At 43.8% G+C, this 17,722-nt stretch overlaps 1 protein-coding gene across 1 annotated transcript in view; it reads left to right on the forward strand.

The window, feature by feature from the left end:
• The window catches only part of LOC130131292 (ATP-binding cassette sub-family C member 4-like), a 65,793-nt gene extending 48,603 nt beyond the window's left edge, over positions 1-17,190 (forward strand). Inside the window, exons 17-31 of the mRNA XM_056300927.1 lie at positions 750-787; positions 971-1,080; positions 1,207-1,353; positions 4,646-4,725; positions 5,166-5,316; positions 5,751-5,870; positions 7,642-7,752; positions 8,334-8,434; positions 8,956-9,147; positions 9,262-9,417; positions 13,005-13,094; positions 13,277-13,449; positions 13,823-13,928; positions 15,704-15,838; positions 15,960-17,190. Of these exons, the coding sequence (XP_056156902.1) occupies positions 750-787; positions 971-1,080; positions 1,207-1,353; positions 4,646-4,725; positions 5,166-5,316; positions 5,751-5,870; positions 7,642-7,752; positions 8,334-8,434; positions 8,956-9,147; positions 9,262-9,417; positions 13,005-13,094; positions 13,277-13,449; positions 13,823-13,928; positions 15,704-15,838; positions 15,960-16,049 (1,800 nt within the window). The 3' untranslated portion in view covers positions 16,050-17,190. The remainder of the gene's footprint in view (positions 1-749; positions 788-970; positions 1,081-1,206; positions 1,354-4,645; positions 4,726-5,165; positions 5,317-5,750; positions 5,871-7,641; positions 7,753-8,333; positions 8,435-8,955; positions 9,148-9,261; positions 9,418-13,004; positions 13,095-13,276; positions 13,450-13,822; positions 13,929-15,703; positions 15,839-15,959) is intronic.
• The last annotated feature ends 532 nt before the right edge of the window (positions 17,191-17,722 follow it).

Below are 17,722 nucleotides of genomic sequence, written 5' to 3' on the forward strand. Positions count from 1 at the left end.
GTCAACTGTCCAAAGTAATGGGGAGTGCAGAAGAGAGGTGAAGAAGAGAGTGCAGGCAGGGTGGAGTGGGTGGAGAAGAGTGTCAGGAGTGATTTGCGACAGAAGGGTACCAGCAAGAGTTAAAGGGAAGGTTTACAAGATGGTTGTGAGACCAGCTATGTTATACGGTTTGGAGACAGTGGCGCTGACGAAAAGACAGGAGGTGGAGCTGGAGGTGGCAGAGTCGAAGATGCCAAGATTTTCATTGGGAGTGCTGAAGAAGGACAGGATTAGGAACGAGTATATTAGAGGGACAGCTCAGGTTGGACGGTTTGGAGACAAAGCAAGGGAGGCAAGATTGAGATGGCTTGGACATGTGTGGAGGAGAGATGCTGGGGATATTGGGAGAAGGATGCTGAATATGGAGCTGCCAGGCAAGAGGAAACAAGGAAGGCCAAAGAGGAGGCTTATGAATGTGTTGAGGGAGGACATAGAGGCGGCTGGCATGACAGAGGACGATGCAGAGGACAGGAAGTGATGGAAATGAATGCTCCGTTGTGGCAACTCCTCATGGGAGCAGCCAAAAGAAGAAGATTGCATCGCCTTAACCACCTCCACCTCTAACAAGCCTGTATTGCAGAATACGGCTAAGGATCAGTCCGTTTTCACTACAGATAGCTGCTAAAACTCAGTTTTACTTCTGAGATGACTAGAGGGTCACCTTTTGATATCTAAAGTGAGGTGGTGTTGTTTTTCTCTCTCAACTATAGGCAGCATACATTCTTCAGGACTGGTGGCTGGCTTACTGGTAAGAGAAAAATCAGTTGTAAATAATTCATTGCTTTGAAAGCATAAATACCTTGCACAACAGCTAAGCATGATTTGTCTACAGTTTTGTTGGTGTTGTATCAGATCGGTGCTTTTATCCTTGATCGGGGCTGATTTATTTCCTCCTCCCTGACTGTATATTGTTGACTTGTCCTCTGGTCAGGGCTGGAGCGCAGGAGAAGCTTGACAGTAACGGCAACAACACCACAATCCAAAACGGCCTCAACGCCACCAAAGAGCTGGATGTGGATTTCTACCTGGGCATTTACGCAGGTCAGAAAGCACATTGAATGAAAACTGAATTTTACTACTGTACCTCTGAGCATGTCATATTTATTTGTCATACTATTTATGAATATTCTGCTGGTTTTTTTTTGTTTCTTTGTTTTTTTTTTTCAGGTCTAACTGCAGCCACCCTTATTTTTGGCTTTGCCAGGAGTTTGCTCATGTTTAATGTGCTGGTGAAATGTGCACAGACCCTCCACAACCGCATGTTCTCCGCCATACTACGTACACCTGTACGCTTCTTTGACATCAACCCAATCGGTAAGTGAAGGTTTTTCTGACTTCGGGAAGTCACTGTGACACAAGTGTAGTGAAAACTGAGCATTGCATGCGCTTGACTGCATATCACCGTGGTAATGATGCACTTCACCGATGCCAACCATAGTTGTATATATTTTTATTATTTGGATCTCTTGTTTCACATATCGGAGGTAGGGCTGTGCGATATGACGATATATATATCATGTGACGATAGAAAACGTCTATCGTTTCATATTAAGCTCTATCGTTTATTTTGTTGTGTCGCAAATCCCACTCTTTACGGCAATATTTTTCGTCATTTGGACGACCCTTTCCGCTCTTTGCACAGCACGGACGCAGGCAGGAAATTTGTATGAAGGCAATACAAACAAACATGGAGGACAGTGAACGTAAGGCAGAATGGGGTAATTCTGAGCAGGACTCCAACTAGCCAAGACACGAGGAGCTTGTACCTAAAAGGGGGGCTGCTTCTATCGTATGGACGTGGTTTGGGTATGAAAAGTCTGACACAGACCAGAAAACCGTACGTTGCAAAATGTGCCGCACGCTGGTCCCCACAACAGACTCCAACACCACTAGCCTCTTTTACCACCTACACAAGAATCATGTCCAACAGTATGGACCCAGACTCAGACGCTGCAAGAGGCTTTTGCCCGCGGCGCACCATATGTCACAGAATCACGAAGATGGAAGGAGGTAACGACTGCCGTTTTATATGTTATACATTAATATTTTATATTTTGTTACATGCGTAATTGAAAATTTGCGCAAAGGTTCTAAATTTAAGGAGAAAAACAATCAAATATGAGTAAGTACCTTTTATTTGTCGAGTATATAACTCAAAATGTAATGAGAAATAGGCCTTTCCATATGGTCATTTTATATAAACTATTTATTCATTGAGTTTACTGAAAATATCGTGCTATATCGTGATGTGTATCGTTATCGTGATATGAATAACCTACATCGTGATATGTATCGTTATCGTGATGTGAATGACCTGTATTGTGATGTGTATCGTTATCGTGATATGAATAACCTACATCGTGATATGTATCGTTATCGTGATGTGAATGACCTGTATTGTGATGTGTATCGTTATCGTGATATGAATGACCTACATCGTGATATGTATTGTTATCGTGATATGAATGACCTATTTCGTGATGTGTACCGTTATCGTGATATGAATGACCTATATCATGATATATATCGTTATCGTGATACAAATTACCTATATCCTGATATGAGAGTTTGGTCATATCACACAGCCCTAACCAGAGGTAATGATGTCGGTGCTGCTCAGACAAGAAATGTGAAGGCAAAATGTTTAAATGTACACTACCGTTCAAAAGTTTGGGATCACCCAAACAATTTCGTGTTTTCCATGAAAAGTCACACTTATTCACCACCATATGTTGTGAAATGAATAGAAAATAGAGTCAAGACATTGACAAGGTTAGAAATAATGATTTGTATTTGAAATAAGATTTTTTTTACATCAAACTTTGCTTTCGTCAAAGAATCCTCCATTTGCAGCAATTACAGCATTGCAGACCTTTGGCATTCTAGCTGTTAATTTGTTGAGGTAATCTGGAGAAATTGCACCCCACGCTTCCAGAAGCAGCTCCCACAAGTTGGATTGGTTGGATGGGCACTTCTTTGAGCAGATTGAGTTTCTGGAGCATCACATTTGTGGGGTCAATTAAACGCTCAAAATGGCCAGAAAAAGAGAACTTTCATCTGAAACTCGACAGTCTATTCTTGTTCTTAGAAATGAAGGCTATTCCATGCGAGAAATTGCTAAGAAATTGAAGATTTCCTACACCGGTGTTTACTACTCCCTTCAGAGGACAGCACAAACAGGCTCTAACAGGTACTATTTAATGAAGATGCCAGTTGGGGACCTGTGAGGCGTCTGTTTCTCAAACTAGAGACTCTAATGTACTTATCTTCTTGCTCAGTTGTGCAACGCGGCCTCCCACTTCTTTTTCTACTCTGGTTAGAGCCTGTTTGTGCTGTCCTCTGAAGGGAGTAGTACACACCGGTGTAGGAAATCTTCAATTTCTTAGCAATTTCTCGCATGGAATAGCCTTCATTTCTAAGAACAAGAATAGACTGTCGAGTTTCAGATGAAAGTTCTCTTTTTCTGGCCATTTTGAGCGTTTAATTGACCCCACAAATGTGATGCTCCAGAAACTCAATCTGCTCAAAGAAGTGCCCATCCAACCAATCCAACTTGTGGGAGCTGCTTCTGGAAGCGTGGGGTGCAATTTCTACAGATTACCTCAACAAATTAACAGCTAGAATGCCAAAGGTCTGCAATGCTGTAATTGCTGCAAATGGAGGATTCTTTGACGAAAGCAAAGTTTGATGTAAAAAAAATCTTATTTCAAATACAAATCATTATTTCTAACCTTGTCAATGTCTTGACTCTATTTTCTATTCATTTCACAACATATGGTGGTGAATAAGTGTGACTTTTCATGGAAAACACAAAATTGTTTGGGTGATCCCAAACTTTTGAACGGTAGTGTATATACAGCTATTACTGCACTCACATCCTCGAATTGCGAGATACATGCATGTCCTGATGATCTGTGTTTGGTCTCATATAGACGAGAGTCCTCATGGGTCTGTCTCCAGTAGGGGCAATTGATAAGTCTCAGTGGGAATGTATGTTGAGCCTTCCTAGTTTCAACAGCGTTCCCTTGTTTGTACTTATTTCACTGAGACCCAAGGGTTATGGGATTGTACTGGATGGAAACAACATCCAGTTCGTCCATTCAGGGTTCAGGGTCCAGCGCCCAGGGTGTCTCCCCGGCTGCTGCCCAGTGACTGCCAGGTTAGGCTCCAGCATCCCGCGACCCCAAATTGGGAAAAAGCGGCTTGGATAATGGATGGATGGAAACAACATATGTTTTAATACTGCCACGCCGTAAGCAACTCAAAATATGAATTAGGGACAGACTCTCATCTCTTCTAGAATTAAATCTTACATTGTTTTCACAGCCATATCACATCATATGACCAAACTAATGTGTTCAAGTGTTTTTGTATGCTGTGTTACACAAACAAAAACATCACTTCTATTTTTTGTTATGGCATAAAATAGGAGAAAATATTTTCTGCTTTGGGGGCTCGTTTAAAAAAATCTATGCTTGAAGATTATAAAGTATACTTTTGATGTTTTTTTCAATTATAAGTGAAATGATGATTTAATGAAATCTTGGATCAAGTAGGACATTTTTAAAAGCCAGATCACTGGTTTTCTCTCCGTCTTGCGTCCCAGGAAGAGTTCTTAATAGGTTCTCAAAAGACATCGGCCAGCTGGACGCCAGCCTGCCGTGGACCTTTGTGGACTTCCTTCAAGTAAGTGATCGATTCTGAGAGCTAATATGAGAAGCTAATGAAGGCTTCAGCAAGCCAGACACAGGAGTAGTTTGAAGTATAAAGTCCCTCTTCACAAATGTGCATCCTCTTGCCTAACGCTCCTATTCAGAGTGACTGGTAAGGGATTAAAGGGTCAAGTTCAATGTCTTGCTCATGGACACTTCAAGTAGCTTTGCTGTGATTGAACCGAACTCCTTCCGGTCACTGGGCAGTCTCTCTAACCCGCTGATGCAGAAATTGTACAGAATGTGACCACATGATAATCACTGAGCTGGCATAGCTTCAGAGGCGATAGCCGCAAGATCATCTCATAACCGTTTTATGGACTGTCTGAATCCTGGTTGTGCTAAATCATACCGTCATCTGATGTGGTCCCTCGATGAGTTATTCATGTTTTTTTTTTTCTTATTCTTTAACAGGTTTTTCTGCAGATCATTGGCGTAATTGCCGTGGCGGCATCAGTGATCCCCTGGATCCTCATCCCGGTGTTCCCCCTCCTGATCGTCTTCATCTTCCTCCGACGCTACTTCCTGGCAACCTCGAGGGACATCAAGCGACTGGAGTCGACCTGTAAGTTTCCCACGGTGAGACTCTGTGGTCAGAGTTGAGATAAAGTTAGGGAAAAAAAGTCAGTTCAGTGTTTTGTTTTGTTTTTTAAATCGGATCAGATCCTTGTCTTGTATCACATATGTGCAATATGTGCACCTTTTATATTTGCACATGTTGGAGGATTAGCATGACGGTTAAAATACACCAAGTACACGACAGTCAAAACGAAATGTTATGTTGCATGACATGATTTGTATTGACCTCAACCCAAATATATATTGTTATACATCACTTGTCATAGAGAGCCAGAGGGGTTATTTAGCTATGAGATAACAGGAACGGATAATGCACTTTGTAACTCTAGAAAGCGAGATAGATGCCGGATAAAGTCTACATGGTGGTTAAAGGTCGTGTGTTTTGCAGACGCTAAACTCCATCATATCCTCTCTCTGCAGCCCGGAGCCCGGTCTTCTCCCACCTGTCTTCATCTCTTCAGGGTCTGTGGACCATCCGAGCCTTCAGAGCGGAGGAGAGGTTCCAGAAAACCTTTGACGCCCATCAGGACCTGCACTCAGGTTCTCCTTTAACTTTCACTAGCATCACTTTTTAATCTGTTACTTCAGCTGAACACTAGATAGTTATGTAGTTACCATTATAGTTATACAATATGAGTAAAGCCTCTCTGCCTCATCACATGTTATGATTAAAAAAACAAACTGATTTGGGGTCTCTATGGCTATGATAGCATCATCACTGGTCTTCTGTCTACATTGTCCTTGACAAGTCTATCAGAGTAGACTTAACATATTATTTAAGGAAATACTTCCTTTATACACACTGACCAGTTTGATGGTGATGGTCTGTCTAAGCTCCATTGACAATTCAGGCTACTTTGGTGTGGGAAGAGGACAATTCAAAGGGTGTTTAAGTGAAGGGACAGGATAGCGTTCAGATACAATTAAACAGATGGGGATTAGGCAGGGTAAAATTATTAAAGCAGTCCTTCCACAGTCTTTAGCGGGAATGAGACAAAGCAAAGGTCATGCAGGTGTAACTTAGTTATCAATCAGCCTGGCGGCCTGTCCAGGGTGTCTCCCCGCCTGCTGCCCAATGACTGCTGGGATAGGCTCCAGCATCCCCGCAACCCTGACAGCAGGATAAGCGGTTTGGATATTGGATGGATGGATGGATGGATGGTAAACCAGAGTGCTCATTTCCTGATGGAAACTATGACGAAAATGTGCGTCGACGATCAGATGAAAGTGAGACTATGACGAGATCAAAATGTGCCTTTTTGTAAGTGAAACATATGAGAAACTAGAAGAGTGCATCCAGTAGAGGGCAGATCTCTACCTTCTCCAGTGCTCCAACTTAGGCAACAAAAAAAAAACCAGCTGAGGAGTTGGCTCTCAATCGTAGTGTAAAACAGGTTTTTCTAAGGTTTTGAATCACTGTAATAACGTTCTTGATCATACAGTCATAACTGCACAATTATTATGCTGACAGGCCCAGTAGTATGTGAGATCACACACACACACACACAAAACTAGTGTTTTTCCTGCCATTATAAGACTTTTGTATAACGCCCAAGTTGACTGAATGGGAAATATGGAGAAAAAAAAGTTGTTAATATGCAGCACTCAGCTAAAAAAAAATCTACCTAATAGAAACGTTTTGCCTGTCAGTCTGTGGATGCACAACCCCCCGGGTTGACCCAAGTCTAACATGAACTTGGCACTTTCCAAAAAGAAAAGGTTTGCTATGCAACCATTCTGGTAGCAGTCTAGTAGCTCTGCCTTTGCTAATGTTCTGGGAAAACCACAGTCAGATCAGCTCTGGCTTGAGCGAGAGAGACGGGGGGGGGGGGTGAGCGAGCTAGAGAGTGAATGAAGAGAGGGAGCTGTGGTAGCGAGAACAAATGTTTTTCAAAGGTTTTAAATCACTGCAACCAAGAGAGGTTCTTGATCATATGGTCATAACTGTGCACAAAAATTATTAGGCTGATAGAGCCGGTAGTACGTGAGATTAGCTACGGACTCTCTCTCTCTCTCTCTCTCACTCACTCACTCACTCACTCACACACAACCAAACAGATGACCCCCTGGTACTGTATTTTTTTAGTTGACAAAGGTGAGTTTTATTGTTGGTGAAACTCAGACTGACCAGCTGCACTTTCAGTGCAGGACCTGGGCTTCAGGAGGGAGAGATAGATATCCATGAGAAGGAGATAGATATCCATGAGAAGGAGATAGATATCCATGAGAAGGAAACGTGAAACTTCTTTTTGCCGTTTAGTTATGCTGAGGAGCTCCGGTTTCAGTGACCTGCATTCGTTCTCCTCTGCAGAGGCCTGGTTCCTGTTCCTGACCACCTCGCGCTGGTTCGCTGTCCGCCTCGATGGCATCTGCTCCATATTTGTCACCATCACCACGTTTGGCTGCCTGCTGCTCAGAAACCGTAAGAAGGCTCTTTTCTCTTTTTTTTTTTTACCTTGGTTTCTGAGGAAAACAACCCCAAAAAAAATCAAAAGGAACCAAAGCCTGGAAATGAAATAAAGCTGTTTTTTTCTCCCAAACAATAACACGAATAACTGATGGCATCTCCCATAACAGAACCAAGCTCGCCTGCTCTGGCAGATTCTCGGTGAGCTTGGTTTGCTAAACTGTTGATAGCAAAGCTGATTTTGAAGACAGCTCTCCAGCTCTTGCCTTCCTGTTTTAGTAAATACCTGCTGTTTATGGTGGAATCGTTCCATCTTTTTCATGCACATATACCTCGGCTGGAGATCAGGAGCACTTGGGACACCTTTTCTAGAAATTGCACCTCAACTCATATAAAAAACTAGATCTCATTTTTCAAGGTGTTATGAAGCCAGTGTGTTATGATCTATATTTAGAGCAGGAAAATATCCTATATTAATGAGTGTGAGGAAATACTGAGGCCAACTGATGATTTTTGTTGAATTTCTCGTGAGTTGGCCAAACTTGTTCTCCAAATGAAGAATATAACTTGAATGCTTCTGTTTGCTCCCCTGCTAGAGCTGGATGCAGGAGCAGTGGGCTTGGCCTTGTCCTACGCCATCACACTCATGGGCATGTTCCAGTGGGGCGTCCGGCAGAGTGCAGAGGTGGAGAACATGGTATGGTATTCATATCTGCTGAGGGTTTCTTCCATTTAAGAAGGCTAGTGGGCCAACAGTGATTGGGGCCCTCTGCTATTTTTGGCCCCTAAGGATTTGGGATACCCTGTCTGAGGAGCAAGAAGTTATAAAAATCATTGTCATGCTTTAAATTTATAACCTTTTCTCCAAAGAGATTTCAAAAAGATTTTTGTGGCTTTTTAATCTGCAGTCCTGTATCAAATAGATTTGTCAATGCCGTTTCATTGGTTTTTATTGATTTGGTGAGCAAGGTTGAGCTCACCAAAATGAATTTAACAGGGCCGGCTCTTTAGGCGGTGAGACTTGCTAGACTTTTATGTGCTGCGAAGTGTTTGTCTCTGTCAGTAATTGGGACACTCAGAGGAGCCCTGTGGCGGTACTATAAATGTTCATGGCAGTTAGTCACGAACATCTTTGTTCCTTGAAACTATGCTGCTGAGAAGATGATGATTTGGTCCGCCTGATAAGTTAAGTCACGCTGCCTTGCTTTCTGTCTTCAGATGACATCCGTGGAGAGAGTGGTAGAGTACACAGAGCTGGAGAGTGAAGCACCCTGGGAAACCCAGAAGCGTCCTCCCCCTGAATGGCCCAGCCAAGGTCTGGTAACCTTTGACCGGGTCAGTTTCTCCTACAGCGCAGACGGCCCACAGGTCCTGCACAACATGAAGGCCATGTTCAGACCCAAAGAAAAGGTCAGATATCTTGATTTGCAAACGGATAAAATCGAACCTTCTAGCTTGCGGGAGCTTGGGTGATTTGATGGGTTGTATTAAAAAGGTCAAAATTTATGACATTTTTGTTGTCAGGTTGGCATTGTGGGTAGGACGGGTGCTGGAAAGAGCTCTCTGGTGTCGGCACTCTTCCGCCTTGCAGAACCAGATGGTAAAATCTTCATCGACGGTGTTTTGACCTCTGAGATTGGCCTCCACGACCTGCGCCAGAAGATGTCCATCATACCTCAGGTACCGTCATGGTCCCCTCCTATCTTCAACTTGTTCCTGCAGTGTTTATAACTGTGGGAGATCAATGGTTACAGGTGTAGCGGAATATGGCTACAATATTATTAATGTCCTCGTTATGAATTTAGGGGCACCACCTATGATGCCCATAGGACATTTGGGTAAACCAAATTAAAGAGTTTCAGATCTGAAGTTGTAGATTCTCGATTACAGGGATTTCTGTCTTTGCTTTTTAGAGAAGCACACATACAACGACTTTCAGTAATAAAGACGTTTGTTAATGGCTAAATGTCTACTAACAGTAGTGTAAATGTAGACGGGAAATCAGAATCAAGTAGGTGAAGGAAATTATCCCTTTCAACTGCCAAACTAGAGCTTATCACCTAGTTTGGCAATGGTGTCAAAGGGTATGTGATTTCCAGATCTACCAAAGGCGAGATGCTATGAACTGATTAAACTCTTTCTAAGGTTTAAGATGGAGATCTCCGATTACTATTGGACATCAACTCTGAACAAAGACAGCAGATATGACTCTAGCCTACTTTAGATGATGTATCGCTGTAGAGACGATTTGCTCCAATGGAGGCTGCCGTAGTTGGCGACGCAGGCTTACTCCCGATGTCGGTGCGGAAATTAATGCACACGTGAGTCGAGGTTGCCTGGCAACGATGCTGAGTGTCGGCCGGTTCTTCAGTGACGTCCCACGATGGGTTGTATGTAGCATACCCCGGGACACTGCCTGGGTCCCTTAGCAACAATCAGATGCTGGTACGCGAGTCTGGTAGTGTCCTTGGCAACAGTCTGGAGGAGTCTGGAGGCGATGGGGTCTCTGCTCTGTCGGTCTGTTTGAGCAATAATCAAACAGTAATCTCCTACACTGACCTGATCCGACGTGGTAAAAATAATTTGAAAGTGGTTTTGTTGGCCGGACGATAAAACTTCCAAAATTATCACACGCGAGACTTTTCCTTGTGATAAAAAGAAAAAATTGATCAAACTTGGCTTCCTCAGCTGAGAGGAGAAAGGGGGCTGAGGATTGATTCACAAAGGTGTTAATAGTAATAAAGTTGAGTCGAGCCAAACTTTGTGAAATAAAGAAGAAGAGCAAAAAAATTACTAAGTATAAAAAGAAGTGGAAAATGGGGAAAAAGACTTGGAAAAAAAATAGAAAAAGACTTAAGAGTTTAGAGGAAAAAAAACCCAACAAAGAAAGAGACCTGGCTATTTATCCACCCATGCTCTGGGCACTCCACAAGCATGGTGAAATGGTTTTCACACCGTGCATCAAAATCCTCCTCCTTATTGGTATCCATTGCGTGATTTTGTTTGGGGGGGGGGTTCCCCCTTCTTCTCCCCAGTTGTATCCGGCCAATTACCCTCCCCTCCGCCCCCTCTGCCGATCCAGGGGAGGGCTGCAGACTACCACATGCCTCCTCTGATACATGTGGAGTCGCCAGCTGCTTCTTTTCACCTGACAGTGAGGGGTTTCACCAGGGGGATGTAGGGCGTGGGAGGATCACGCTATCCCTCCCACCCCCCCAAACAGGCTCCCCGACCGACCAGAGGAGGCGCTAGTGCGGCGACCAGGACACACACCCACATCCGTATTTAATTTAGACTATATGTGCAAACACACACACCCAGCTGAAACACTATGGTCAACTGATAGTGATTTTAAACATGGAAAGTAAATCACAGCGTATTGCCCAACACACCAGAGAACATAGTATGGTTAAACAGCAACCGTTCTATTAATGACTTAACCAAAATGATATCCTCCATCTGAACGATGTAGCAAGACGAGTTTCTACTGCTGTCAGTAGATGGAGAAGTTAACTAACGACTCATTAACATACGAGATTACCTGAATAACATCAGTAAAATAAAACTAACCAGCATATCGTTTGACCCCAGACCTAACCACCCATGGCCACTAGAGGGCAGTATGGCAACACGGTAGACATGTAGTTTAAGTCTTGAACGCTATCTCAGCCAGTTTCAGCGTAATTATGGGACCTGGATCAGTTGTCATGAAATTGTTTGCTGAGTAATACTAGTTGGGTTACTGGAGGATTAAAAAATTAATTCATACTAATTCAGATGTGTATAGAAACAGTTATCTTAAAGCTCTCTAAGGAAAGTTTGAATTTATGACCTCAGATAAGGTCAACAGCCTCCAACATATTTCAGAGAGGGGTGTGTGTGTGTGAGAACTAGGGAGAGGCTGGCAGAGATAAAGAGAAGAAGAGACTGAAACTTGGATTTATTAGTACATGTTATTGTCCTGACTGAGAGAAAATGTGTTTAACCTCGAATACACAACTCCCATATTCACTAACTTTGAGATGAGAAAGTTCTTTCCTCCTCTGTGGAAGAGTTCTTGTCCCGTGTGGAGATGGCATTAACTCCTCCCTGTGATCAACGGTGAAGATAACCCGGGAAGGTCGTTCAGTGTTCTCGTGTACTGCTATAAGTTGGATCATCACGTCAAAAACGTGATTGCTTTGGAAGGTCCTCTGGTCTGGCTGATGTCAGTTTGGCACCTTTATGTGGGTTGGGTCGAAGGCCACTTTGCAAACTCAGTTTAGTATACGAAAAGACTATGCATGCGAAATTCCAAAGGGGGGAAGAGGAGAGGGAGAGAGAGACAAAGGGGGTCCTCGCTACAAAGGGGAATACAAGTCAGTTAAGTAGTCCAACGGTTGAATTATGAGGTATTCCTATGGCCTAGGCCAGTTAAACCAGTATACTGGAGGAGGAGGAACTCACAACTTAAAACCACTGCCTGCAGCTGCCATGTAAATACGGGCCTGAATATGTGAACTTAGAATATCAGTTGAATCTTAAAATGCAAACACATGATGTTCGCTGGTAGTGTTTACATCATAGACCGATGATATAACTGTACCCTCAACATCACAAACTGGGCATCTTTCCAAGAGGTTGATGTAAGATGCTTTATAGTTTCAGACCACAAGATGCTCAGTACAAAATGCTCTCTAACGAATGTGGTGCTGCCCTGGGATGGAGGACAAAGGCAAGTGCCCATTAAGTTGGGTTACGAGAAAAGGCTTGTGGTTTCTGGTGTAGGACTGGAGCTCAGTGGGCTCTAATACACAGCTGACTGAGGGGTGAGAGAGGTACCAGTTGATGTACGATTTTTTATTTTTTAAAGCAGCTGTCTAAATTCACACTGGTAAAGTTATCACCCCATCCATCCATCTATTAGCCAAACCGCATATCCCAATCGGGGTCGCGGGGATGCTGCAGCTTATCCCAGCAGTCATTGGGCGGCAGGTGGGGAGACACCCTGGACAGGCCGCCAGTCCATCACAGGACCGACACATTCACACCTAGGGACAATTTAGTATGGCCGATTCACCTGACCTACATGTCATCAACACCAGTGTGAATTGTTAGTGCTTACATTATATATTGTACTCTAACATGTTTGATTTCTTACTTTTACATTAGTCACATGCACATCTTCGGACTCATCGGCAGTGTAACTGGATTTAGTTTCCACTTCTATCAAAGAGTTGAGCTTACTGGACACTTTTGCAACGACTTCTCTCTGCTTAATTTTCCAGGATCCAGTGCTGTTTACAGGTACCATGAGGAAGAACCTGGACCCTTTTAACCAGCACACAGACGAGGACCTGTGGAACGCTCTCAAAGAGGCTAGTTGCTAGCACCCACCCATACAGTACACACTTTAAACTGACAAAGTGAACATGCACACATATGAGTATGCATGAGGCTCTTCAGTAGTCACACACAGAGACACAGTAACCACACATACCTTCTACAGGTACTGTACATTAATGTTCATTCTTTTTTTTCTGCTCCCTTTCTCTTTCAGGTCCAGCTGAAGTCTGTGGTGGAGGACCTGCCCGGTAAGATGGAGACAGTTCTGGCCGAGTCGGGCTCCAACTTCAGCGTGGGCCAGAGGCAGCTTGTGTGTCTGGCCCGAGCCATCCTGAGGAAGAACCGCATCCTCATCATCGACGAGGCAACAGCCAACGTGGACCCCAGGTACTGCTGATACAGCCATGCTAACACACAAAAACATGCTAGCCAGCCACCAGGTTCACCTAACTGACTGTCTGCTCACTCGGTCAGTCACACTCTGGTCAAAACTCTGGTCCCGCTTTCATTGCAAGCAGACACAGAAATGGGTCAAATGTGGATTACCTAACTATTTGCAGATCTGGCTAAGGACCTGCAATTAGCCACTGCTATGCTTTCAGTCTGCAGCAGACCTCTAAAAATACCCCACCCCCACATAAGATATATATATATTTGAGGGCCACTAAGAAAACAACAACAAACTTAATGTATAACACAAGTGTAAAACTGTCAAGGAAAACATTGCAAATATGTTGTACACTTCCCTCCGGCCCGGCAGGACAGACGAGCTGATCCAGCAGACCATACGCCAGAAGTTTAGAGAATGCACTGTGCTCACCATCGCTCATCGTCTCAACACCATCATAGACAGCGACCGCATACTGGTGAGTCCCCGCACCTCCTCGGTGATAACATATTTAGAGAGGAAGTTCATTTACATCATCCTCTGTTAGCCCTGCCTTGGAATTTTCATCAAAACAAATGGATCTTTTCACATCTGTTTTTAAGTGGTTGGTGAGTACCAGTGTATTTCTCCCTGGCACTGCAAAGAATTCCACCAAACACCAAATGGTCTGTTGAGATGGTCCACATGACACAAAACACATTTTCCCTCAGCTGAGGAGAAAGTCAGTTTGCCTCTGCAGCCAGACAAAATTGGGAGTCATTAAAACGTTTGGCTGATTACACTTTGGTGTTACCGAGTTGGAAAGGAGGAAAAGAAGAAGCCAGGATCCACACAAACTGATCCATAGACACTGATCAGCTCAACAAGGTGGAGAAAGTAATACAAGGTTGCGCCGTCCAACAAACAAACTTGCCAGTCAGGTGCCTATCCAGCTGAGGTGGCAAAACCAGGTCTCAACTGTTTTTGCTCCATGCATGTACCCGGGCACCCCGTTGTCACACATTCTTAATCATGGCCCCTTTTATATTAACGTGTCTCATATTGTGATTGTGACTACACAGAGATCCACAACCACGTGTGTTCCTCGATTCTCTCTCAAAAAGAAGACCTGTGTCGATTAGGCGGGCTATGCTTGGTAAACATTTGTCATGTTGCACTGTTACACTTTTGCAGAATGGAGGAAGAATTCATCTTAGACAGCGGACATAATGCAGCTGCAGAGGAGAAGGCATTATGCATCTGTTCTTATCTCAGTTCTTATTGAACTATACAACTGTTTTCAGTGTGCTGCTGCCTTTTGCGTGCCACCACTCACACTGTTTTGAGTGCACACACCAGCAAATGTGTGATACTGCTCAGATACCATAGATGCTGAATGTGGGTAGGAAACAGATGCATTTTTACACCTGGCTGTGGTCACAGTGCATCCCTGACCACCTCCTGAGGAAGTATGAGCAGTTGGATCACAGACCCAATGCCCCTTGGGTGCATTTATACCTGTATTTTTATTAGGTTAACCCCTCTCTGATTACAATCCAATCACCTGAGACGTGTTAATGCCAGGTCTGAAAGGGGCCACAGTCGAAGTGGGGAAACTGATGATGCAAGCACAGCTGTTAATATCTGTCTTTGGACCGGTCATGTCTTCAGACTGTTTGGCATTCTCTTTATTTCTGTTGTTTGAAATGCAAGCATTTGGAATTCTGCAGTTCTCCATTTTCTTTTATTTACGAGCAGTTGTCCATGAAATACACTAGGGCCACTAAATAAATATAAGTATACAATGCTCTGTCCCTCTCTAGATGTCCCAATAAAAGTTGTATTTGTTAAAAAATTCATAGGGGTGTCCATTGCCTACCAACATGGGGATCGCCTATTCGAATCCCCGTGTTACCTCTGGCTTGGTTGGGCGTCTCTACAGACACAATTGGCCATGTCTGCGGGTGGGTATGTGTCCTGGTCGGTCGGGGCGCCTGTTCAGGGGGAAGGGGGAACGGGGGGATAGCGTGATCCTCTCATGTGCTACATCCCCCTGGCGAAACTCCTCACTGTCAGGTGAAAAGAAGCAGCTGGCGACTCCATATGTATCGGAGGAGGCATGTGGTAGTCTGCAGCCCTCCCCGGATCGGCAGAGGGGGTGGAGCAGCGACCGGAAAGGCTCAGAAGAGTGGGGTAATTGCTCAAGTGGGGAGAAAAAGTGTGGGGGTGGGGGTCAAAGAAAAAAAATTCGCTGATTATTATTTCTGTTACCAGGTCTTAGACGCCGGGCAAATCCATGCCTATGATGAGCCTTACACCCTTCTTCAAGACCAAGATGGGATCTTCTACAAGATGGTACAGCACACCGGCAAGCAGGAAGCAGCAGCTCTACTGGAAGCAGCCAAACGGGTAAGCTCTGCTCTCCAGACAAAACATGAGCTGGACCAGCCCTACACAGATAGCTGCAAGAGGGTGTTTGTTTTTTGTTTTTGTTTGGCACTCAATCAATTGTTTGTTTCCTGTCTCTCAGGCCTACGAGACCAGAAGTCGTCCCAACACGTCAAACGGACACGCAGGGATGACAGAGGGCAACTTGGTTATTTTCGAGACAGCTCTGTAACCGTATGGTGGGTTCTCGCTGAATGACTGCTTTTCCAAAAGGTTCCCAAAACGTGCCTCCTGGGCTTGTGCTATATGCCCCTCCGAACCCCTGTGTGCACAGAGCGGTCGTGCCTCGATAGAAACTCTTCATCCACTCCATGTGGTCAGGAGATAGAGATGCAGCCTACTGAGAGCATCAGAAACCTCACTGTGGTCTCAAGTGGCAGGGCCAAATATTTTACGCACACGTTTTTTCCGAGCTTAGCGTTTGGAAAGCACTGCTGTAAAAAAAAGAAAAGGATTCAACTAGATTTCTATTTATTTTCTGTACTTTATATTTATCCCGCCAGCAACTTGTCCTAAGCTGTTGTTGCACGGTATAGATTACTAGACAGGTGACTATGTTATGTGCCTTGAATAATTGTATATTCTGTGATTGGTCAGCACAGCCTATATTGGGTCATTTATTAGCCAGTTTCTTTTTTAAATGACAGATTAATGCCCGTGCCTTATTCGATGTCTTGTGGCATTTGTACATTGTTACTCAGTTTGTCGTTTTTATTTTGTATCTTAATCCAGAATTACTGTTTGACAATCTAAATTATGTTGCAGAGAAGCTTGACATGTTGCTTTGTTGAGGGTGTAGAACAAATTCTTTCCTTCACATGAGGCATTGTTGCACAGGACTAAATACAATGTTGCAAATTGTTACCAGTGCAAGATTTTTGAATCTCTGTGTGTTGATACTTTTGTGCCTTGTGTGGAAGAATCAGCCGAGAGTTGTTTGTTCCAGGCGTTTAGGAACAGTCTAAAAGGGAGATTTTACTGCTTGATGCTATTTGTGCCTTGCTGCATTCACACCACCACGCCTTCTTACTGCCAGTGTGTGTCTGGCTGCAGTCGGGCCGTCTCACAAGGCTTCCTTTCCCCGGACCTCTCGAAAGGAGACTCTTCAAAAGGACCGGGAGAAGTTTAAAGGAGGCCATAGCAGACGGCCATCTGAATGCAGACACTTCGAATATGGGTTTACTTGAATGATGTTCAGTCAGTCCTTTTGATACCGGTTGTCCTTAGTGTTTGGAAATGCTGCGTTATGTTCCGATATCAAGCTCCGTCTTTATCTTTCACTCATAAATTGAATTAAAAAAAATTTAAAAAGTCAAGAATCCTGTATTCATCTTGTATACTACTGATTTTAACTACTAATGTTTAAATTTTTGTTGACAGCAAAAATTCTTCAGTGGTTTTATATGGCTTGATAATGTGGACACAGAAACTTAAAAGTGATATCCCAAATGCTACATGATGTGAAAAATACTTTTTGGCTGGATGAACCCCAGCTCTCCATCTCTTGTCCCGAAAATGGAGTCAGTCATTCCTCTCACAGCCAGTTGTATATTTAAGATTGTTCGGGTATGTGGTCATGAATGACTGGAAAATCTGAACCTTACAGAAAACATGCTAGAAGGGTAATATTTAAGATGATGAAGTTGTGAATAAGTGCTGCTGACAATACTTTGCCCACTTGCAAAAACAGGTGCCAGAGAACATACCTGCAGACATAGCCAATTGTCACGGCCGGAGGTAACACGGGCATTCGACCTGGCGATCCCCGTGTTGGTAGGCAAAGGAACAGACCACCACGCTACCTGCGAGTCAAGAAACAACTAGAAATAATTAAATATTTAAGCT

This window comes from Lampris incognitus, chromosome 21 (genome assembly GCF_029633865.1).
Source record: "Lampris incognitus isolate fLamInc1 chromosome 21, fLamInc1.hap2, whole genome shotgun sequence".
In the NCBI taxonomy this organism is placed as follows: Eukaryota; Metazoa; Chordata; class Actinopteri; order Lampriformes; family Lampridae; genus Lampris; species Lampris incognitus.